Source organism: Solea senegalensis, linkage group LG3 (assembly GCF_019176455.1).
Source record: "Solea senegalensis isolate Sse05_10M linkage group LG3, IFAPA_SoseM_1, whole genome shotgun sequence".
Classification (NCBI taxonomy): domain Eukaryota; kingdom Metazoa; phylum Chordata; class Actinopteri; order Pleuronectiformes; family Soleidae; genus Solea; species Solea senegalensis.
Window position 1 is genome coordinate 13,549,679 of NC_058023.1, and position 24,564 is coordinate 13,574,242.

Sequence of the window (24,564 nt, forward strand, 5' to 3'; positions counted from 1 at the left end):
CTCACACAACCATCCTTGTTACAGCTCAGTGTGACTGCTTCATGGACCTGCAGCAGGCCTGTCGAATTCCGGGTAATGAAAAAACATCTGTCATCTGATAGTATGCATCTACCCATTGAGTTTTTTCTAAGTTTGCTCAGCTTTTTACTTGTCAAGATTATCTTGGAAATCTTTCCTTTCATCATCCGTGTCTTATACAGGTGATGATTTCTCTAGTAAAATGTAAAGAAAAATTGAGCCATTTTAATTTGTTTAAACTTCTCTAATTAAACTTAAAACCCTGAGCATGTGTGACCATTTCTGTTACAGCTGAATTGTGATTAGGACAGTTAAAATATGAAATTCATATTTGTCTTCATATGTTACATACATAGGATATACATACATCAAGAGATCTTATATATAAAGAAAACTTTACCTTTACACCTTGTCATGGTGTTATTAATTTTGAGTTATATAGCATAGCCTAATGAAGCTTTGAAAAAAGCAATTGTGCGTAAAATATCTTTGAAAGTAAAACATGGATTGTAGTGACCTGAAATTTAAGTTAAAATTTGCCACAGCTCTTGCCATATGGATTGATGTTTCCATGTGAGAGAGAATGCAAATATTAGAATTTTTATATGCACAAGTCTTCTTCACATGTGCCAAGCTGGGTTTCCTGTAGGTCTCAAAAAAAAAACCACCTATCTAATATTTTATTAGATAGTTTATTTTCCACCCTGTGATGTGTCAGGGTGACACTTTGAGGCTTTATGAGAGAAGTTTAGATTTTGTTAGGAAAAAATAAACAAAAAGTAATGTTTGACTGCACATAAATTGACATCCTGATTTGTCTGGAGTACATGCACATGTTTTGTTTCTGTTATCCTTGATACATTTGCATTGATGAGTCGTTGAAATTGAATGTGTGGATTGGGGAATATCTTGCTGGGTGAAAATAACATTTCTTGGCACTGAGGTATGTGGAAGTTGTGAAATATTATATTAGCTGTGCATCGCAAAACCATATGCAGGGTGCTCTCAACCCCTCTTGTGAAAGTTGTAAGGAGTTTATTGACATGTAAGATCGCTGCACCTCTAGATAGTCATGAGTAAGTGATTAGCTTGAAACGTCTCAACTGCAGTGACTGTTCATCTAATGGGAGCTGTTTATTGGGTGCGTCTTCTGTTCAATGTAACTGAGGTGTTGCCCCAATTTTAGTAAACAGCAGAGAAGTGTTGGCTAATAAATACATGCTCCAGCATGCAAGCTCCGCCTCTCTGTCTGTCAGACATAGCGGGGGGGCTTAACCACTGTTTAATTTGTGTGGTGTCTGGCTCCAAATGTAAACATATGTCATGCCAAGCTGTACATGTACTTACACATAATGTATGTGCTGTGGTTTCATTCCACGTCTCTGTCTTCACTTTTCTAAGTACAGGCCACAGACACAGGATTTGCGTCTTCGTAAACCCACAGCTTCCTCTTTAAGAAAACCACTGACCTTTGAACTCGTCAAGACTTCTCACTTTGATATGGGTCCAAGTCAGCTGGAGAGCAGGTTAGTCATCCCTTCTTTGAGATCACTGAGTATGTTTACTAGTGCTTGAGCATGCCTCATGGCCTGTTCATTTATGTTGAATAGTAAGAATTCAACCTAAATATATACTGTATAAATCACTCACAACAGGCCATCTGTCAAGGTAATTATTCCCATGTGAAGCATTTTTACATTTTTGCGCTATTTATGAAAAGCACAATACCAATTTTTGTATTTCCAAATGCTCAGACATGAGCAAGAAGTGAAACACATTCACTTCCTGATGAAACGAGGACTGTTTCCCAAAGCAATCCTTCACAATAGTACGTTGTGCTCTGGACAGAATAATACTGATAAAATAATAAATAATATGAATGGATTTCCGTAGCCATCTGACAATTGTGTCAACAGTCTCCTGGCTGCTTACCAAAATTGTGGTTTGGTTTGACATCTGAAAACAGCTCACTTTTCCTCTAGCCACTGATCAGCTGGCTTACTGTAGCTAGTAGACTCCTTTCCATCCTCTTCATCAATCACAGTATTTATCTCGGCAGCAAAGATTTTGCTTGATGCACAGCTCTGGTCTTCGGACACCAGCCTAAGCAAATGCCTGCATAATCAATCAAAATACCAAAATGCTTTTAACTAATTATCTCTGGAAGACACTTAAGTCGGACACAGAAAAAAACTACCATACATGCATTTTGAGGCCAGTAATAACCTTTAATGCAACACTCAATATTTACTTCATTGCAGTATCCTCCTTATCCAGAGCTTTCAAAGACTCTTAAGTATGTTTTTTTTTTATTTGCGTTTATTTGGTCTATGAACTGTCCAAAAATGCTTAGATTTTAGCCCAAGCTTGTATGGTACCTGCCCAAACAACAGCCACCATACAGAATGAACATAGTTGAGCAAATGGCAACTTAAATGTTGTATAATTCCTCCAGAATTAAATAAAGACCAAAACCAAACCAAAATTAAAGTAAAAAATGGGCTTTACATAACAAAAGGATGCCTTTATTTGTGAAATGTGAAATGTAAAATGTGAAAACGCATGCTCTAGCTGGTGTTTCTGTGTAACTTGCTGAAGATGCATGGTGGCACAAGATCGTAGTCTCAGTAAAGCACGTTCTTCGCCCAAAGTACATTATGTATAAAACGCTTATTGAAAGGCTACGAAAACTATTTTATAGTAAATATACCCTTACACACATGTGCTTATGGGCAGTGTATTACATTTTTGCCAGTATACCCTCTTTAATGTTACGCATATATTGTATATATTGTGTTTATTGCTTGTTCATGCCACCCTCTTGTAGCTCAATGGTAGAGCCAGACGTCTTTCACCTCGAAGGTTGTGGGTTTGATTCCCAGCTCTGCTAGTCTACATGCTGATGTTTCCTTGGACAAGACATTTAATCCCCCTGTGCCGACAGTGTGTGAATGGGTATGAAAGATGATAGGTGATAGGAAATGCCCTTCATAGATGTGCTGTAAGGAAATTTGAGTGAATGGTGAAACTAGTAAAAAACAGCTTTGCGCTATATAAATACAAAACCATTTATCATTCTTAAACCCTTTTACCTTTGGCTTTTTTTTTATTCCTCAAAGTGGCATATTGTTGCAAGATGCAAGATGGCTTCCTTAGTTCCACATCTTGGTCAATTCAGATGTGTATGTGTGTGTGTGTCGCTTGGTAGCACAGCATGAAAAGCTATGATCACGTTTCGCCGAACATTCATGAATGGGGACGCCTGGACAGCAGGGGTGCCTCTGAATACAGAGTCGGTGGCTGGCTGCAGCCATGGGACAGTGCCAGCACACATGTGTGGACCAAGTGGCTGCACTCCTGGAACACAAACTCACAATTGTCTTTGCCAATGGGTAATCTGTTTCACACACGCTGCCCCTTTCATTTCCCCACATTTCAGGCATTGTTTTTACTGCTACTTATGATCATAGGTTTTACACAGTCCAGTCCTGAAACCCCTCACAGCTGCTGTCACATGCACCGTCCACACGCAAGCAGCATGCTTTGAAAACGTGCAGGGGTGCATGGGGTGGGCTGGGTGGGGGGAGTTCCAACTCCAAGACCCAGAGAGGTCACAGGAACAACACCCAATCACAGAGAGGTTCCCATGGAGACAAGTGTGGCAGTGTACAATGAGGGTGAGAGAGTGATGAAAAAGAGGGAGAGAGGGAAAGGGCAGGGAAAGAGTAGGAGGAGGGTGGGTTGTTGGCGTCAAGGTTCAGTTGGTGGGTACTCGGTGGAGGGGGTGGGAGGTGCAGTTCCACTCAAAAGGACAGTGGGAAGTATGATGGTGTCGTAGTATAACAGCACTGGAACATTCTTCCATCCCTCCTCTCATTTTTCTACTTTCTTGTTCAACTGAAAGAATTCCTCCTGATCTAAAGCTACAAAGTAGTTCAGGGCCAACTGAGGGAGAACAGAGATATGTGGAGTTTCCACTGACCGTGATGTACGTGGCCAAGAGTCACCATAACGGACAAGAGTGGTTGCTGTGAGGCATTTTTCATGGTTACGAATAAATCATAACTGATACCCAGCCACAGGCCTTGATGAATGCGCTTTTGGGCCATTGTTATGTTAAGCGTCCTGTGGCATTTTTGCAAAACAGAGTGGAAGCCTGTGATTTGTAGTTTTAGTCCAGAGACTCACACTATGCTGAGAGAGGTTAATCGATCTTCGATCATTTGAAAAAATGTCTGTCCCTGTTTCTGTCTTTATCTGTCCACCTGTAGCTGTCTCTTATGTTAAGGATACTTATAACTGATTTTCCATGTTATACCTTTAACCAGTTCCACGCTACTCAACTTTGAGTTCGCACTCATTCTATTTCACCAGGTGAAGCCACTTTATGATAGGCCTTGTCATACACAAGTGAGAAATCACATGGGGAAATAATGTGTGAAACCGAGCCTAAATTAGATTTATTTCATGTTGCCACATTAACTGTAGAACATTTACTGAAGCAGTGCTGTCTGTGATGTTTGTCATATTTTTAGATGTCATACTTCTCTTTTTTCTTCTCCTTCTTCTCTCTGATGAAGCATGGTTGAAATTCTGTTTGGGTTTCAGCTGCCATCACCCCATTCTGGTTTCCGATACTGGGGTTGCTTGAGTTGTCGCAAACTCTGCTCATCACATGTCAGATTGGGCTGTGACTTGCAGAGCTTGTCCACGCGTGGATTATCAGGCTGGGTAGTGTGAACTAGGCTTTACATGGAAAATACACTGATTACCTCTGAAAACAGTTTTATCTAAGTCGGAGAATGTATGATCATGTTCTGGCCACCATTTTGGACCACCGAAAATGTGGAATGTCTGCACTTTCAATAATCCCCTGTTAATTCAGACACGTATCAAATGCCACTCCTCACAAAAAGGCCCTGTAGGACTGCAAATGTATCTGCAATTTGTACGCCACAAGCAGCATGTGTTCCCGGTCAAGATGGAGGATAGAATTACTGTCATGCTGACAACTTTCCAAAGCTATAAAGTCATTTCTTATGGCAGCATAAACCACAGTGGTATGTTTTGGCAAATCCATGGATTGATAGGCCACTCCAGCCTTCCTCAACTGAATTTGTTTCTTGAAGGAACACGGTCCTACCAACTCAACCTGTTACCATGTTGTCACACAGTGCTGTTAAGGTTGATGCCCTTCAGGATTAGAAACTAAGGGCAAGGAGTTTGAAAGATGTGGACATTAGCCAGGCAGTGGGAGTCTAATGAAAGATCGTGCATCATGGAAAATGTAGGTTTCAGTGGTTTTGAAACTTGGCCCACACTACAAGACTTAATGTCAGGATATCTCAGCGATTGTTGCATTGATTTTGACAAATCTTTCTCTATCCAGGCTCCGTCGAGTACCTAAAGTTTATCAAAGTACAGTGCTAAATCACTGGAGTATCCCTTTAATGCCCAGCATTTTCCCTCAACTTCATTTGTTTAACAGGCTGCTTCCATCCGCCATTAGACTACCACTAGTTTGTCCTCTCTCTGTCCAACTGTGTCTCCCTCGCTCACACTCCTCTCACAGTCTCACTGTCTTTGCGTCCCTGTGCCCAGGTTTTGTGAGTTGGCGTGGTTCCTGTTTGTTTTCAGCCATTTTGGGGACTTGCAGTGCTCGTAACAAACTGCTTAAATGGCGTCCTCTTGCTTGCTTGCTCTCCCACCATGTCTCCCTCTGCCTCTCCCTCCCTTTCCCTATCGCTGGGCTTTGTGTATATAAAGTAGTGTGTGTGTGTGTGTGCGTGTGCATGCGTGTGTGTGCGCATGTGTGTGTGTACATGTGCGTGAGAGAGACAGAGGGAGAGAGGGAACAACACTTCCAAATAAAAAGAAGATTGGATTCAGTGAGGTGGGAGGAGAGGGGAGGAAAGGGGTGGGGGGGTCACTTGCTGGGAAAAAAAAAGCAAAAATACTAAGAATCGTGTGTCAGAGGCATAAACTGGAGTGAGAGAAGAGAGAGAGCTAGAAAAGGGGAGTGAGTGAGGGAGAGCAAGCAAGTTTGAGTGTGAGAATCACTCCTGCCCTCTGTCTTCACACACTGCTGCCTGTATGTGTGTGTGTGCACCGCCTCTCCCTGCTCTCACTCTCTCTCCCTCTCGCTCTGTCACACACACACACTCAGACGTGCGCATACACAGAGCAAGGGGGAGAGAGAGAGAGGGAGAGGGAGTGTGAGGGGAGAGAACACATCGCAGCAGAGATGCAGCAGGAGGTTTTCCGAGGTACGTTTTCTTGTATGCTTGCCTTCCTGAGAGACAGACAGAGAGAATTAGAGGAAGAGAGGCTGAATTCTGTTGTTTTCCTGCTTGTTTTTCTGCTTCACTCTGCTGCTGTAGCTGTAGTTGCTTCAAACATGAAGAGGAGGAAAAGGTTTTTTATTATACTGTGCGTGTGTTGGGGCGTGAGCGTTGGTGGGTGTGTGTATTTGTGCAGTGTGTTTGTGGAGACATATTTTTATGTGTGCGTGCGTCTGTGTGTGTGCCAGTAACAGGCCTTGTCTCCCTCATCCTCCGCTCTGTCGCTGGCGCACCACGCAATTCTTTTTCAAGAGTGATGACTCGTTTTGAGGTTGTGATAAAACTTTTAATTTATCAAAGCCTCTTGCGTCTCTGTGATTCACCACAGGTGAGTTGAGGGACAGTGAGTCACATGTCAAAACAGGCGTTCAACATGATGTAAGCATTGTTGTTGGGGTCTTAACATGGTGGGCCAGTCTCCCACCCTTGCCCATCAACTTATAAAAAACATCAGAAGAAGTGTTTTAGGGAGAAAACTTGCATAGACGACGGTAAACGTCTAATTTTCCACTGACTGATTCTGTCTTTTTCCTAAATTTGGCCAGCCCAGTTTGTCCTCCATTTTACCAGCATGCTGTTTTTTTAGAGGTTGTCTCTCGTAGAGCAGCAGAGGGCATGTTGATGTCACAACCCCACTGTTGCTTCCATAAGCCTCACTTTTTTTTCCAAAACAACAGCATCTGCTGCCAACTACTGCACATTCCTGGTGTCCATGAATGCCAAGCCAATACATTGGGCTCAATGTATGGAAAATATGAGCGACACTGTTATGGGTCATAGGTCAGACAATTTGAGTGTAGTTTGGTGTTGTGATGCACTGCTCTGTATGTAGTTTGTTGTTTTTTTCCAAATACCGCAAAATAAAGGATGTCGATGTTGTTGTGTTCATGAAACTGGTGCAGGGCTTCCATGGCCTGCCATAGTTAAACATGCCATTGATGATAATATGTGCAAATGTGTCTTAGTGGTTTCAGAGAACTCCAGTGGCACTAACACGCCCCCTTCAACGGGGACTCAGTATGAAATTGAAAATGATTTTGGGGAAATTACCTCCAATAGGTCACTGGTATAGTGTTTCGTCTCTCCAGGGGAACTTATTTGGCCTTAGAGCTTTTCAAAGCATCCTGTGATTTTGTTGCTCTGAGTAGAATTATGGGAATTATGTGCTGGGTTGAGCGCTAACAGACCATGGAGGGAATAGCATTTAGACATGGGCATGTTTGCTGGTGCGTGGAGCAGCATGCAAAGACACCACGATACGACGATTTACACATGGGGAGGGAGAGAAGAGCGGGGCTCGCAGTCAGTCATGCTGAGAGGGATCACAAAGACAAGGAAACCATGAAATGTGAACATGAGGAGATGTGTTTGAAGTTACCCCTACCTCCCGTACTCACTGCACAACCACCACTGCCACCTCTGCTCGAAAACTCCTCGACCCATACCAACTTCCCTTCTGCTTACCTCCTCCCTCCTTTCTTCCCTCCCTCTATCCCATCTGGCTGGCTCCACCATGCTCTCTTGGCTGGGGGGTTGCAGAGAGTTCAGTAGCTGTTTTTCTAACGATGCCCACTCCCACTTATGCACACCCTCATGTGCTCATATACACCCTCCTCTTCACAGACCAACTGCTGCTCTGATAGTTGGGCCCCTCTGGCTGCCCCTCACAGGGGAGAAAGCCTAACCGTCACCTTCCTCTTCCCACATGCTCCTTGCCCCTGGCTCACTGACTGGAAAACCAATGCCCCCACACATTATGCCTGGCAGGCACTTGTCTTTAACTCAGGCACATGCATGCATACACAAAACGACGGCTTGTCACCGCCGAAGATTTCTTCAAAGGATAATTTTGGTTCATTACAGCTTGCTTCTTGTTCCTGTGATTTCATGTGCTCTACAACTTACAGTGTGTAACTTTTGGAGATTTCTGTTGTTATTTGTATGCCTCTGTTTGGTCTTCATGAACGGCAATTATGTAACATTATTTGTATTTTGATGTTGATGAGCCGATACAGTTTTTGTATCGGCGTGTGTATGTGTTTTTTTTTTTGTAATTTTTTGGAATTGGTCCAATACTGAAATTCACTGAATTGCATATAGGAAAGAAAAATTTGATATCCGAACAGTATCGCATGCTTCACTATGGACACTTAATATAGACTGTAGAAAATGTAAAGAAAAAATACAGCTTTTTAGCTAAGTCATGTTGAGGGCTGTTTATTTCTTCTTTTATGGGAGAAGGTTATTTTTTACACAGTTTTAGAATACATACATATATATATCTCTTTGAAATTGCTTGGTAAATGTATCAACACAAATGTGTTTGTAGTTTTAAAGGTATATAATGATTGTATCAGACTGATATTGGTATCGGTAGATACTCAAGGATGTGATATCTAGTAACAGACACAAAAAAAATTATATCAAGCCATCCCTACTGAAAACAGGTTCTGTTAACAATGCTATCAGAGCTGACTGAGGGAGCATTTGTGTATACAGCTGTAGCACAGGGGTGAAACAGGGCAAGACGAGTTTATCCTGTCAAACTGCTGAATGACCATATTTTGTGAGCAGTAGAATTCACTTCTGAAAGTGTTTTCAGTCATAGTCCAACCAATTTGCAGCTATCTCACTTTACTATGTTGCCTCCGTCTGTCTTTGCCTTAAATGAAAATCACTTCCTGTGTGCAGTGTGGTAATGTGGCCAGGCATCACAAGATCTAAATATTGCTGGGGTGCCGTGTAGCTCAGTTGGGCCCATTGCAGTGACCCGGGTTTGATTCTATCCCTGGTCCTCTGCTGCATGTCTTCCCCCTCTTTCTCCCCCCTTTACTCTTCACTGTCCTATCCATTAAAGGCAAAAAAGGCCCAAAAAAATATAAAACATAAAATAAGAAACACTAGACAGAATTTTTATATTTAAAAATTGCGCACCACATTTTTAATTGTTGAGATCAGTGAAAGCAGTGACAATGCTCAAAAAATGTAGCGTGAAAAAGAAGCATCCAAAGTATGTAGGTCAAGTTACCATAGTTTCAACCACACACTGCTCTCCTGTGCAGAAAGTGATAACTACTTATATTTCAGAATTCACAGTTGACACAATTGTCACCTCACAATAAGAAGTATAACTAATATTTAAACTCATTTACTACCTGCCTGACTTGGTCTGAGTTCACATACAGTGTTGTGCAAAAGTCTTAGGCCACTATGAGATTTGTTATTGTAGCAATACTGTAATGACCATACGGTATGATGTTTTCTCTATCACTTTATGGGAACACATCCAGAAAATATGGAAACATGTGTGCCCTTTTGGAAGAAAAAAAACAAGAAAACCAACCAGCTTCTACGATTTAAAGTGTCAAGTATTTAGTGTGACCTACCCTCACACCCTTACTCTCATAACTGGAGTTTTAAAGTAAATGGCGTGACAAACCTGTGTTTGTCCTACTATTCCATGCTGAGAAATGTCTGCTGTGAAAAAGGTCTATTACTCCAGGTTTGTTCAAGACATGCTTGAAAATTACATACACGTTGTCTGAGTTAGACCCATTGGCGGTTTGCTAATATATAAGACCAAATTTTAGTCACGTTATTCCAATCCATATGCCAATGATCACAGAATTTGACAGACATAAAAACAACAAAACTGGTGGTGTCCTGAGACTTTTGCACAATACTGTATTTCTTCACCCATCTTTTTTTTGTATCACAGAAAGTAGTTTAATGCTCCAGTTGATAGGAAACCCAATTGCATTAAATACTGACTTTTTGGGATGGAGGCTCTCTGTTCATAGCTGCTCCCAGTAGATGAGCAAGGACAGACACACACATCATACTGTACATGACAGATGACCTGAGTCAATCTCTTTATCTTAGAAATGCTCCGCCGATATTGTTACTAGTTGTGTTCTCTTCCATTTTTAGTTTGCTTTGCGCTGGAGACAAGATGGTATCATTGCTGAATAATTACCATTTTTAGCAAAGAGTCATGTATACGCAGCTGCTCATTACAACAGCCAATGGGAGTGCCCTCTCTTTGAACTGTCATGTGATTGGTCAGTGTTTCCTGTTATGCTCGCAATTTCCTCAAAGCTGGAAACAGAGTATGAGGTGTACAAGTCTAGTTCTTTCTCAGATCACTGAAACGTTGTCATGAATTATTGATTGAATGCCAAAATATGTTGCCCAGCATTATTATTATGAAAATGTTGGAATCAACCAGAATGGTGATGGGGAAATGCTGGCAAGAGAAAAGATGACTTGATTATATTAGATGCACTGTATTAAAGAAATTTTAATAAGCCTTTGGTACAAATTTACAAATGCTGCTTACATTAATTTTATCTGCACCAAAACTGTTATAAAATGCCATTTGTTCATAGTCAGACCTATAGTCCTCAATAAGTCTTAAAACACAAGTAATTCTCTTTGAGATAGAAGCAAAAGAATAAACAAAATGTGATTATTGGATTCTAACAGTTTCAGGGGAATAAACAGATTGCTCAATGGCTGGTTCAAGGCTTTGAGCTGGTGTAGCAGCCAAACTCCTGTCGTTTGCTTTCCTGTCGTATGTTATGCAAGGCCACTTCAGCAGTGATGTTCCTGGTGACTGTTCATTTAAATTCAGTGGATTACTAACTAATTGCTAATCTGTTTTTTCCCCAATGTTAATGACAAATACCTCAAAGTTAATAATTAATCTGTTTCTAATTTGATTGAAAAAATTAGGATTATTTAGCCAAACACCACCTTTGCTTTTCCTGCAGTTAAGCTGAGCTGAGGAGACTAATCAACAAATTTAGGTTATTCCCAATAATTCAACACCGAATTAATTCACAGAATTAAACATTGGCAGTGTTTTGTCATATTTGCCATTGATTACAAGTTGTGCCGCTTCTTTCTTCTACATGTAAATGTAGAGCATCTGTCATATAAAAGCCAACGTCTTTGGTATAATGTGTTTTATGTTACACATGAGTCAAGTTTGTAATTAGTCGTGCTCCGGACGAGCACCTGTTCCTGCTGTGTTGTTTTGTAGTGCCACAAGTGTAAATACATCAGATGAACACTTCACAAGGCGACTGACATGTTTGTGCAGAACGTCCTGTTGTGGTGAAGTGTGGGAACAGGTTGGTTGTTTATTTTGGTTCTTGCTTCAGGGTTCTTGCCATGTTCATGGTCACATCAGTCAGAAGTGTGTACATTGTGTGATGGTAATGTTTTTATACACCTCCTATGTGTTTGTGCACACACCTCCATGTGTACAAGTGAATCCAGCACATTTAAAGCGTTAAAAGATGCCTGTCACACTCAGACAGCGTGTTGTGCATGCTCTGCTTGTGCAGCAGCAGCTGTGTGCGTCACAGGGAGATAGCGAAAACGAGCGAGGGGGCGTCATACGCATTTTCCTGTTCATGGTACAAGCATCAGATGAGATGGTGAAATTTTTAGCCTTAGCACTTGTCTCTCAGTGTGTCCGCCCACTTGTAGCAGGCTGGCACTTGCCGTGAGGGATTTCCTGCACAACATCTATCGCTCCGCAAATATGAGTGACAGTGGGGGAGTGATTCAATGCAGAGCAACATAATACGACAAGCCAGACGAGACATGATTGTGCATCTTTGTTTTTAGACTCGGATCACCTTGAATAGGCATAAACAGGCAAAGGGAATTTAACGATTTGTTGTCTGCATACAGCAAAAAAATATATTTGATATATTTTTTTGATATATTTATATGCACTATTGTTATTACTGAACATGTTTCTTTTGCTGTGTATACTTCTCTCTCTACTTGGTGTCATGTTGGCCTCAGTTTCACTTTTTGTTTTTGAATGTCGTTTACAAATTGGCCCTTCGACAGTGAGTCGCTTTGTCTATGTCTTTGCGTCATGCCACTGGGCATGGATGAGCATATACACAGTACTGTGTACTCTTACATGTTTTACTGTGTGGATATTTTGGTGTGTGTCTGTATGCTTGTTGTTTTCATGTGTGCAAGTGTTTGCCCGGGCTCCTGTCTGTCTGACAGTGCACTGTGTCTGGCTGTTCCTGTTTGAACACCCCCCACCCCTCGCTCTTTTTCTTTCTGTCTCTTGCACTCTCCTGTCTCACAAACTCTCCCTCTCTCTTTCTGTCACCCTTCCACTCTGCCTCGTCCTCTCTCTCTCCCTCTTTCTCTCTCTCCCTCCTCTTCCCTCTGCAATAACAGTGCTGACCTAGTTTCTGCCTGTTCAGGGCTGCCTGTGGAATTTTACAGCGGCCTGCCTTCCTGGCTGCTTTGCTGCTTGAAAACGCAGGCAAAAAAGCATGACTGAGGATTTTTCTCCTCGTCACATCATTATGACCTTATACCTTCTCTGTTCTCCTCCATAATCCTCAGTTCTAAACCAATGGAATATTTGTTAATATGCAAGAAGTGAAATCGCTTGTTTCCTATGAATCCGTAGGCGTAATATTTGTGGAAATTGCTGGACTGCTGCATCCACCACCATGGCAGCTGAAGTAGAATGGAAATAAGAATAGCCCGTCGCTCATCTTCTGCAGCTCAGCTGAGATTGTACCGGATGCAGAGAGCGGAAAAACTCAGTGCACATGCATGCAGTCTCCCTCCTCCTCTTCCCCTCTCTCCCCTCCCCACCTTCGCCTTCACAAATAAATGGTTAGAGTCATGCCCAGCAAATACTAGCCACTGCCAGCAATGGCTAACAAGGCCCTTGCACAAATAGCAAGAGCCTGGGACTATTTTAATGTGTGTTAGGGCCATGAATCTTATGTCAATACTCTATTCTGAGGGAATCTTGATTAAATCTGAGTGCCTTCCAATTAGGCATAGGGAATGTTGTGTCACAGCCGAGAGAGATGGATCTCTGGAATGCCTTTCTGAAGGCTTGGCTGTGGCACGCTGAAATTTAAACCAGCACTGCCACAGATTTGTTCCTTCCCCCAGCCCTCTCCTTCCTTTCACTCACCATTCCTGGCTGATCTGTTTGAGTTCAGGGCATTGAGTTTTTTTAGCATTTTCTCAAGCGATACATGAACGTTATGGCTGTTCTGGTGAAAGATTTAGGTGTAGTGTCAAACTTTGCTTGATGTAAATGTATATTTTTTTGTGGTACATGTACCTTAGGATGTTTATGGTACTAATATATTATTTTATTTCTCTTTCAGATTTCGAGGGCTGGTCATGGTGTCCGGTGAAAAGGTATGGGACCCCCTCCATGTGGGCCGTCTTCAGTCATATCTGAATGAGCAGCACCTGGCAACTGGGCTAATTCCCCTCTGCAACATCACAGAAACTGCGTCTGAGGACACCACGTGTCACCGGAGTCAGCGGTCCATACCTTTGTCTTCCCCACCACTGTCATTTGAGGTCTCCTCACATCCACCTGTGAATTTATCCAGCTCTAAAACGATCAAAGAACTATACAAACCTGTCAGGTCTCGCAGGGTGGCCTCTCAGCCTGACGAGGAGGAGGAAGGGGAAATTGAGCAGCTGGAGATGAAAGGTAAAAGGCAAGGAGGCCGAGGAGAAGCCATGATGGAGGACAGACTTGAGGACATGGCTGATGGACCTAAAAATGCAAAAATCACCTTAAGCTTCCCACTTAGTGCTGCCCCCCTTCCAGCCTCTATGACATCTCCAAACCACTGTCGGAGCTCCTCCTCATCCTCCCCTTCCCCCCAGCGACGGCGTCCATCCTCCAAAAGCTCAGACGGGTTGCTGTGGAAACTTGACGCGACGATGGATGTAAAGCACAGACCTTTCAAGCCCCCGAGGCACGACAGCTCTCCATCCTCTTCACCTTCCTCCTCCTCTTCTCCCATGACTGTTCATGCACTTGTCAGGAAGGATATAAAATCTCCACCTCCACTAAAGTGCTCCAAACCCAATCCAGAGGCTCAGTTTCAGAGATCTCCCCCAATATCCTCCAGTGGATCTTTAGGGGGATGTTATGGACACAGAGTTGCCAACAGTACAGCCTCACCGTCCCAGACTGCTCAGATTCTCTTCAGTCTGGGCACATCAGCCTATCAGAGAGGTGACGATGCAGAGAGGAGAGAAAAAATGCAAGGAAGACCTGCTGGGAAAGCAGGAAACCCTCATGGACCAAGTCTTCACCCACCCACCCTTCATCTCCCTCCTCCTTTACCACTACCTCCTCCTCCTCCCCCATCTGAGGGTCTTACTGCAACCCCTCACTCATCCTCCTATCCTCCTTCTGATAGCATGAAACCTGAGCTGATTTGTGGGGTGTGTCATCGGATTTTCAGCTCGGCCTCTTCCCTCACAGTCCACATGCGGCTGCATCGTGGCAGTCGTGGTCTCAGTTGCCGTTACTGTGGCAAAGTCTTCATCCACAGCAAGAGACTGCAATCCCATGAGGCCTCCTGCAAGGTGCCAGGCCTACCCTCCAACGGCCTACCCTCCAATAGCCTGAGCCCTCCTTCTCTCACTGTGCAGCCTAAGGAGGAGCCACTGGAGGAGGGTGAGGTGAGGGTGGAAGGGGGAGTGATTGTGGGAGAAACAGACATCAGTAAGGTGCGGCCAGGGAAGAAGGCACGAAGCCTCCTGGCTCGTATCCAAGGTGATGATGCAGCAGCCGCAGAGTTGCTGGCGGGAGACGAGCACCATTTTGTGAAGGTGGTAGATGGCAATGTCATTTACTTCTGCTCTGTGTGTGAGCGCTCCTACATGACCCTATCAAGCCTAAAGCGTCACTCCAATGTGCACTCATGGCGCCGCAAATATCCATGCCATTATTGCGACAAAGTTTTTGCCCTGGCTGAGTACCGCACAAAGCATGAAGTTTGGCACACCGGAGAGCGACGCTACCAGTGCATCTTCTGCTGGGATGCCTTCGCCACTTATTATAATCTCAAAACACACCAGAAAACAATTCATGGTATTAATCCCAGCCTCATCTCCAGTGAAAAAACAGCTAATGGGGGCTATAAGCAGAAAGCTAATGCCCTTAAACTCTACCGCCTTCTCCCCATGCGTTCCCAGAAGAGACCCTACAGGACATACAGTGACAGTTTGCATAATGGCCTGCTACTGCCATCAGCTGAAACACCTCCTCTCTCACTGCCTGGCCTGGGCTGTGCTCTGGGCCCTGGGGATCTACAGAGTCTCATCAGTGGAGCACACCCTCAGAGTGTTAAGCCTGACCCAGATGACTTCTCGGTTTCTGGGGCTGCTGAACACAGGGACCTCACCATACCAACACCCCTCCCCCATACAGACATGCCCCAAGTTAGGACACTTGAGAGTGAAGCCTTTGAGTCAGACCAGAGTAGAGGCAGTGGCAGCTTCAAATTGTCTAGTAGCAGCAAAACCAAAACTCATAAGACTAGTAAAGGCACAGAAGCAAGCATGCCTTCTGTGATAACATATGGACATACAAAACCCTCTGTCATAGTACATGGAACTGCAGTGTCATCTTCTGTCATTGTGCATAGCAACCAGGTCATCTCTGGTAGTGACAAAAGCTCAATAAGCAGCCCATCCCCTGAAACCAGCAACAGTCAGACTTTACCCAAGGGCAGTCCGAGGTTAGTGAAAAAGCAAAGGGACAGTGCAGATAACTTTAGAAAGAGATCGAGAGACAGTTCGGATAACACAGAGGATGGTTTCAGAGGTGTACAGGAGACAGAGACGGGGAAATTGTTTCACAAGTCACGCAAGTCCCACAGTAAGAATGACAGCTCTAATTTAAAGCACCTGCCAGCCTCTGTAGGTTCACAGGTCAAAGAGGCAGGGCCACTATGCCAGATTACTGTACGTATTGGTGAGGAAGCCATCGTAAAGCGTAGCATCTCTGAGACAGACCTTAGAAGAGACAAGAGCCTTTCTCCCCCAAAAGCTAAACGCACTGAATCATCAACTGTGCGAGACGTCAAGGATTCACGCCACTCTAACATCCATCATCATCACCATAAACACCGCCTGCACCGTAGAGCCAGCATGGAAGTAGAGGGTGAAAGGGATGGAGGAGAATGTGTAGAGGAGGTCAGGAAAAAGACATCAAAATCACCGGATGGCGTGAGGGAGTACTACTTCCGTCAGGAGGTCCGTGAGCAGGACAGTGACCACGACACAGAGGATAATTTATGGCGGCCTTACTACTCCTACAAGCCTAAAAGAAAGACTCAAGCACATCTGCAGAGGGTCAAGAGCTGGCAGAGGAAATTGAAATACAAGCGCTCTATCCGGGTGAAGAGAAGGGCAGAGAGACTCAAGAACCGCATAAATAAAGAAACTGACAAATCACAAGATGAGGAAGAGGATGGAAAGATTGAGGAGCCCCAAAAACTGTCAAAAGCTAACAGAGCTGAAGAAGAGGGGAAAAAGAAAGACTATCCCTCTGCCCCTTTAAAGGAGAAGAACAAAGACCCGAAAGAACAGGTCAAGGAGGCCTGTCATAAGGTTCCCACCAGTCCTCTGCACTCTCCAAAGCCTCCTCCATCTACCTCAGAGGCTCCTATGGGAATAAAGAGGCGGCCATGGTCTAATGGGAATGCAGCAGAGTGTGGTACATGTGGCCGCTGGTTCTCAAGCACCAGAAAGCGAGACAAACACGAGCTGAGCCATTTGCTGGAGTTCGTATGTCTCTTCTGCCATGCCACTTTCCCCTCAAGGGATAAATTGGAAGACCACCAGAGAGCCCAGCATCCTAAGCCTACTGAGGCATCCTGTGTTCCCCCTAAAGTGGCACTTGGAGAACAAGTTGAAGGAGTCAAATCTGTTCCAGAGATTGCAAAGTATGATGAAGGAAAGGGGGGGCACGTGAGCTTAGTCGGGAGTAATTCTAGTCCAAGTTGCCTAAGCAGAAGAGCATTATCACGACACACCTGTCCACAGTGTCATAAGGTGTGCAAGACATCTTCAGCACTTACTCGCCATGTCCGACGCCATGAGCTAAGCAGTTCCCCAGAACGAGAAAAGGAAGAAGAGGCCTTAGAGCCAAAAACAAAAGAGACCGTTATTAAAGATGTAAGCAGAGACCTAGAGACTGATAAAGCACATGTTCCCAGTGCTCTCTCTGTTTCAGTCATCAGCTATTCAATGCCAGACCTGCCCAGCAGTGGTGACTGCTTGACATCACGGCAGCATGAGGACCACCTCCTTCAACTGACAGCTGAACATCACATGTCAGAGTCCAGAGACATACCTGAACTAACAGGGCTCACTCATCCAGCTCCAGAGAAAGAGCATTGTCCACAAAACGCAGACCCTCCATCAGAAAGTCCAGTCAACCTCACGCCCACTAAACAGGAACTCACAGCTGCCACACCCTCTGCTCTCCAGAGTGTGCTTGTCATGAATGGACCTGAATGTCTGGACTACCGCACCCACAGCAGAAAGAACCTAGACAGCCAGATCCACAGAATACCCAGCCCTGTGCATGTTGTGGCATCCACCAACACCTCTCCAAATGTGCCAGTGACATCACAGACCAGAATAACCACTGCTGCTGCTGCTGCTGCTCCCGTTTCCATGACAACAGCTCCCTGCTCTGAGGGTGGATTCATGAAACGGGATGGGGTCATTATAGACAGAGAGAGGCAGTGTGGGAGTGGCATATTTCAACATGCAGGTTATGAGGAATCAACTCTGTTTGAAGAGCTCAGAGTTGAGCCACAGTCCAGGAGTCCTTCTCCTGAAGAAGCACAAGACCTGACAATGTCCTCTATACTAGCTAGGGAGAGGGCGATAGAGAGGCAGAGAGAGAAAGAGAGGGAGCTAGAGAGAGAGAGGGTGAGAGACATAGAAACAGAGAAAGAGATAGAAAAGGAGAGAGAGAGGGCCCAGCAATCGAGAAGATCTGTTCATGCCACAGAGAACCAAACTGTTCTATTGGTTCCTAAAGAGGAGCCCTTGAGTCCTGTGCCGTCCCCCCACCACATCTCCACTCAAACCACTACAAATGCACCCACCTCACACAGGCACACTCCCACATCCCCATGTCAATCCCCCTCTGCTCTTGGACTGTTAGGTCAAACCAACCGACAGGTTCACTCCATTTCACAAGGACTCGACAGACTCCCACTTTCTACAGGAGCAGGAGGTGTTGGTGATCGCCCCTCTGCCCACGCTCTCCTTCTGCCCCGAGCCCCTCAACCACCTGAGCCAGAGTACCAGGACACTGTTTCTTCCAGAGATTCCCAGCAGGGGGATGTCATCCCAGTTGGCTACACTTCCCAGGATTACCCCCTTCCCCTCCTTGTTCCAGACAGCTATCGCTCTGGTAAGAAGCAAGAGGAAAACCTGCTTATGTCCTCCTATCCTGCTGGACATCTTCCCTTTGGCCCACTGGGAAAAGTTTTGGTCCCTAATGGCGGGGACCTGGCCAAGCTACCATTTTATCCAGACCCTTACCAGCTGCTCTATGGGCCCCAGCTGCTGGCCTACCCCTATAACTTGGCAGCTCTACCTGTGGCTCTCAATATGATGGCACCTGGTGGGGACAAGGTGGAGCCTCTGCCTTTCCTTCCAGCCATCTTCAACTACGCATCTACTGCTGGACCCTACATGGGTACAGCCCCCCACCCCCTTGTGGCAAATCCCAGCCTATACAGCAGCAGCAGTGGCAGCAGCAAGAAGCAAAGAGACAGCAGCAGCAAACCTTAGGACAACAGAAGCACTATGAGGAATATATCCCAGAGGGGACAGCCTGGCCTGTTTAGGATGAGCTGGAGGGATGTGTGCTCACTGGGTCACTGACTGCACTTGCACAGTACCTCTGCCTCTGTTTTATTCAGTAGAGATCAGAGCTAGGCATTCAATAAGGAGTATGTGTGAAGGGAGGAGAAGGAGCAAAGAAATGGGGAGGAGAAGGCCAATAATGTAGTAATGTATCATCACCTCCCCTCTCTTTACTCCTGCCCACCTTCTCTTTGTTTCTCCTGTTTTGCTGTAGTGCGTCATAGTTCTAGAGCTTGATTAATCTTCCCCTCTGACTCATATTATCTATAATATAAGAATAAGAACCGCTAATAAGAATGTGTGATGTGCGGGAAAAAAAGTTCAGTCTGCTTCCCTTTATAGTCATGGCAAACGAGGATAAACAATGTTCAGGGAAGGCTTGTGTGGGCAACGATAATGTCAAAGACGAGAGTTAGTGAGAATGAGAGGGTGAGTGAATCTTCCTGTTAAATGAAAGTTATATATGAGCATGTACATGCACATGTGTGTAGGGATTTTGTGCATGCAGAGGTTGCCTCCGGCAGGTTTTGCTGCGTATGTGTGTAAGTGTGTGTGTGTGTGAGTGGATTATGTGCATGAATGGATAGATCATTCCGTGTCATGACGCACACAGCATTCTTACTCTAGTTGGAATAACTACAGTAGGTCAATGTCTAGAAGTGCATTTAGAAGTGATTCTTCATATCCAAATCATTAAATGTCAGTTCTATGGCTGAAAGCGAGACTATGACAATGACAGATCATCTGAGCTTCTAACCATATTACTTTATGGTCAGGTGACACTGTAGGAACTGTACAGCATTCACCATAGTTTGTACCTTATGTGCACAAAATAGAAAAGTAGTGGTCACTTAAAAAGGGGACACATGTAGCTGCTTCAGATATGTAGCTGGCCACTGGGTTAGAATCGAAGGCTGGTAGAACATTGCACTTCCGTTTTTCATCTCATTTCCTTCACAAAAAAGAGGAAAGGAATAAAAACCAGTCAGCCTTCACCTTGCGTAGCTTTTACCTCTGGATTCAGGGTATTGTATTATTTCTGGATAGGAAAAGAGATATATGGGCACAAAACTGTTGGACACTGAGTCAGAAGGCCCCACAGAAGTGATTTTTGGGACAAAAACACACATGTTCCCATTCTCGCTCTGATGGGAAATTGGAAATAGTATGACCTATTTCCCCTCCCGCCCTGTGTCATTTACTAAGTGGTAGGAAAAGGCTGAGCTTAGCAGCCAAAGTGGTGGCCCAAACCCCGTAATGCCCTCTTGGGGCCCTTTTTGTTGTGTAATGTTATTTCTACATGTTTGTTTTGTTCAACTATGTTGTTGTTTATGTTGTTTAGCCCTCTTACCAGATGGAAGTGGCTTCAGTGAAAAAGGGGAGGGGGGAGTAAACTTAAAAATATGAATGTACATTTAGTCATGAGGTTAATGAAGTACAGCTACATTAATTGTAGAGTTGGTTTCAGTTCCTTTGTTTCTGTTTTGACACAAATAACCTGTTAAAGAACCGTATAACGTATGGTATGCATATATACAGTAGTCCTAGGAACATGTCAGTAAACTTGGGTTCACTATCCACAAAGCATGAGCAACACTTGCTTCCTTACCGTTTATATCCTCAGCAAATCTGGCACTGTGCGCACAACTTTTTTTTTCTGTTTCCTTTTATAATTTCTGGACTTTTTATCCTCCGTATCTATTTTCTTTTTTGAAATTAATCATAGACTGCTGTTTGGAGAAGTTCCACACAAGCGGCCACCATATTTACGTCTCACAGCTTCTACTTAAGACCTGTTTAATTCTCTCTCTCTTTCCTCAAGCAAACACTTGGCACTCTGCACCTCTGAACGAAGTACATACAGTAGGCTTGTGTGTGTGTGTGTGTGCGTGCGTGTGCGTGTGTGTGTGTGCGCAGGTGATGGTACTGGTTTAGACAGGAGTGTTAAAACAGTGTGACCAACTGAAGGGGCACACAAGCATCCTCTCGGGTGTGGTTACAAGCCTTTTGCGTGTTTGCGAACGTGTGTGGTGAATGAGTGAAAGTGTGAATATGAAAACCAAAATAAATCTGCCTGAGCAGTATATGGGCCACCTGTTATTGTTTTTTGTTGTTTGACACTTTTCTGTGGGTTAGTTTGAGTGTAAAAAAAAAAAGCCTCGCTGTCTCCAATATACTATCTGAAGTCATTCCTGTAGATGGACATGTTTGTGTTTTTGGACCATTTCTTATGCCATAGTTTGCCATCACGGCTATCATACAGACCAAAAGCATGCAAATTGACGTATTGTAGTGACTGGACTGGAATCTGGTGGTAATATACAACTATTTACTGTATGTTTTAGTTTAAATGAATGTGCCTCTGCTTTGATATTTAAATAATTATCTATAGTGAGACGTGGATCCGCCAGATTTCAACTGATAAGGTGCCTTGTTATGGCATAAGAAATTTGAATTGCAAATAAATGTTTCCTGAGAAATGACAGTATGATTTGGAGATAGATTTCATGGCTTTGTTTGCTATGAAGGTGTTCATAGATGTAGGGGTGTGGCTAAACTGTTTTGGTATTGTGTACATGTCTAGGGTAATACTGTGCCATATAGAGCCCACAAAATATGTTAATGTTATTTTTAAAAGATGTTTTAATGTTGCCTGATGACTTTGTCTTTAGATTTGATACAAAGGCTTGTAGCCACAGCTCTCCCAAAGTCTGTAGTCTCCTTTTATTCTTGTTCTCTCTCTCTCTCTCTCTCTCTCTCTCTCTGTCCTCTTGTTTCCATCTCCCTTTCTTTCTTTTTGCTGCAATCAAACAAAATAAAGTATTAACCTGATGACCCAATGAAATCAGCTCTTGTCTGGTTTCATATTTTTTTTTTTTTACTTCTTCTCCAAATTGTCTCTATTAATCTTTACATGTTGATTCATTCAGAGTTCCTAATATGAACCATGTGCTTAAAGTTGGCAGACTCCGAGTTTCACATTGTTTGAATTCTGTCATGATGTCCTTTTAATGTTTTATAAAAAGCAGAACAAACATTTAAGATCCTTTGAACTTTCTTTAGGCGCATACTTGATTACTTTTATAGAAATATAATTGACCTCTATCACTGCATTCCGTGTTAATATCCTCACAACTTCCATTGCTACGTGATGTTTTGTATCTTTGGTTATCCATTTCATAGTATTTTGTATTTCATAATATTTACACCAGCACGCATTTAAGTTTCCATTAAATTTTATATAAAAACTTTATTTTCTGTGAATTTGTTGCAGAACTGGAAAAAGAAACAAAACACAGGCCAATAACAGCTTCCTGTTGCTAGAGCCAGAGCCTTGAACAAGCGTTTTCCCACTAGTGACACTCAGTGGTTTTAACTAGTACAGGCAGTCAAGTGACCCATTGAGATGCATTTCTTATGAAAGCAGTACTAAAATTGGATTTGTCCTGCAAAACATGCACTATGAAATGTCAAGAATGTGAGGAAAAGTTATGTGTTTGTTTGATGTTTGTAGTTCTTCAGTGTAGCACAGCTACAGTGGTGGATCCAGGTTTTCACACTGGAAATTGTGACCTTTCTTAGCACAACAACAGATCACTACTAGACTCCTATTGTGTGATGAAATCTTACCTATTAACATGTTAATGAGTGGGCAGTAATTATTACTACACCTTTGACGTGCATGTTTCCTCCCGTTGCATGACGGTGTCTAGTTCTACCTACTGAAACTGAAGGAAAAACTAATTTTATTATGTCAACGTTAACGTAACAGCCTGAGAAAGCAAAAATAAATAAATAAATAAATAACCTCCTTACTACTTTCATATTCCTTCTGATGTTATCTACTGTGCAACCTCATCATCATAAAAAAAAAATCCTGATCTGTTATTACTGTTATATGTAATCACTCCCAAAGTCTGTGTCACTGCCCCTCTGTGGGTTATGAAGGTATTACAGGGGGGCTGCAAATTTAGAGGATTTAAATTTTGAGTTTTATTTTTAAGCTTCATAATTGTAAGATATGAAGGATATGTTTTGTTTTGTTTCTTACGGTTGCTTAATTTAGTTGTTTATGTAGACACTTTGGGCATTTTATAGATAATTAGTATGTATGGAGTACTTTGTTTTCATCCATCCATCCATCTACCGCTTTATCCTCCACATGAGGGTTTTATACCCTGAAATTGTGTAAGTTGTGAACAGTTACTTTGACTAAAGCAAGAGTAAACACAAGCTTAGCTCAGTAAAATAAGCTTAAGGCGGCAAAAAGTTACATCACCTTGCCCTTTTTAAGGCAAACAGTTTCCTAGATGACCTTAGACTTGACTTGAAATAAATAAGATATTATTTAAGGTTTTGAGGAAGTTTGGGAATGGCTACAGTAATATATTTCTGAGTAATGTGTTACTGCCCAACACTGTCTGTATGTGTGCATGTGGATGTGTGTTTATTGCACTTCTCCCCATCAGGCCTATTTCCCAGTATCATAGGAATGCAGGCACTACTAGTGTATAATGTCCTACTTCCTTTACAGCACAGTATAACTTTATATCATCAAGATGGGCATTTTCTATACAGCACTTTACAATTTCTTTTAAGGACACCTTTTGGGAACTTCATAACGTCGCCCTTTTTGATTGGAAGGTCACCCCGAGGGCACTGCATCACTTGTCTCCACTAGAAAGGCACTCCTCAATCTATTTTTTAAATTTATATGTCGTTTTAGAGGCCACAAATGAATGGCAGGCAGTAGGGCACTCCCTCACCACCGGTGCACGCCACTGCTGCTAGGCCATCAGCAGCAGCAGAGGATCAAAGTTCCTGTGTATTGGGTAAATACACACAGGAGGTCTGGCTGAGGTCAGCCACCCACACTCTAAATATGCCCAATGCACAAATACACCAATCACCACAGCTGATTGAAATGCACACTTTTCTAAATGTCTGTCATTTTAATATTATAACCACCAACAAATCACACTTTTCCTTCCTTCACTTTATACATCCTCGTCTTTGCTACCTGCTCACTGGATCTTCTTGAGTAAGCTTCCCATTAGTCACAATTACTCATCAATAACTTACTTTGGACATTGCCTGTTTTACCCTCTGGACCCCAGGACATTGTGAGTCAGCATCAGAATCCCTCTCAATACACCACCACGGCTCTCAGCTCAGTGTAGTTTAAAGTCTGCAGACCTGCTGTGAGCTTAGGACGGTGCACTCTGGAACGCCTGGGTGGGTGAACTCATAGAAAGGATGATTGTGCTTTGCAAAGCCATGGCAGATGGACTGCTGCTCACGTTGAGTCTTATTCTGCTGGCATGGGGAGTCCAGGGCCAGGGAAGCGTGGTATGTGTGTGTGTTTTATATTTTTACGCTATCTGAGTAAATTGCACTTAAGCTGCAATGTCAGCTGTAATTATTTTTTCCACTCTCATATATACTGATGCGCTCTCCTCAATTAAATGCCTAAGAATACACTGTCAAGAAT

At 43.4% G+C, this 24,564-nt stretch overlaps 2 protein-coding genes across 2 annotated transcripts in view; both read left to right on the plus strand.

The window, feature by feature from the left end:
• zbtb4 (zinc finger and BTB domain containing 4) lies at positions 1-21,918 on the plus strand. The gene is made up of 3 exons (XM_044020305.1): positions 1-72; positions 1,420-1,544; positions 13,535-21,918. The coding sequence occupies exons 2-3, from the start codon at positions 1,519-1,521 to the stop codon at positions 18,996-18,998; spliced, it is 5,490 nt and encodes a 1,829-aa protein (XP_043876240.1). The 5' UTR covers positions 1-72; positions 1,420-1,518; the 3' UTR covers positions 18,999-21,918.
• The window catches only part of shbg (sex hormone-binding globulin), a 7,632-nt gene continuing 4,913 nt past the window's right edge, over positions 21,846-24,564 (plus strand). Inside the window, exon 1 of the mRNA XM_044020309.1 lies at positions 21,846-24,422. Coding sequence (XP_043876244.1) covers positions 24,330-24,422 — 93 coding nt within the window. The 5' untranslated portion in view covers positions 21,846-24,329. The remainder of the gene's footprint in view (positions 24,423-24,564) is intronic.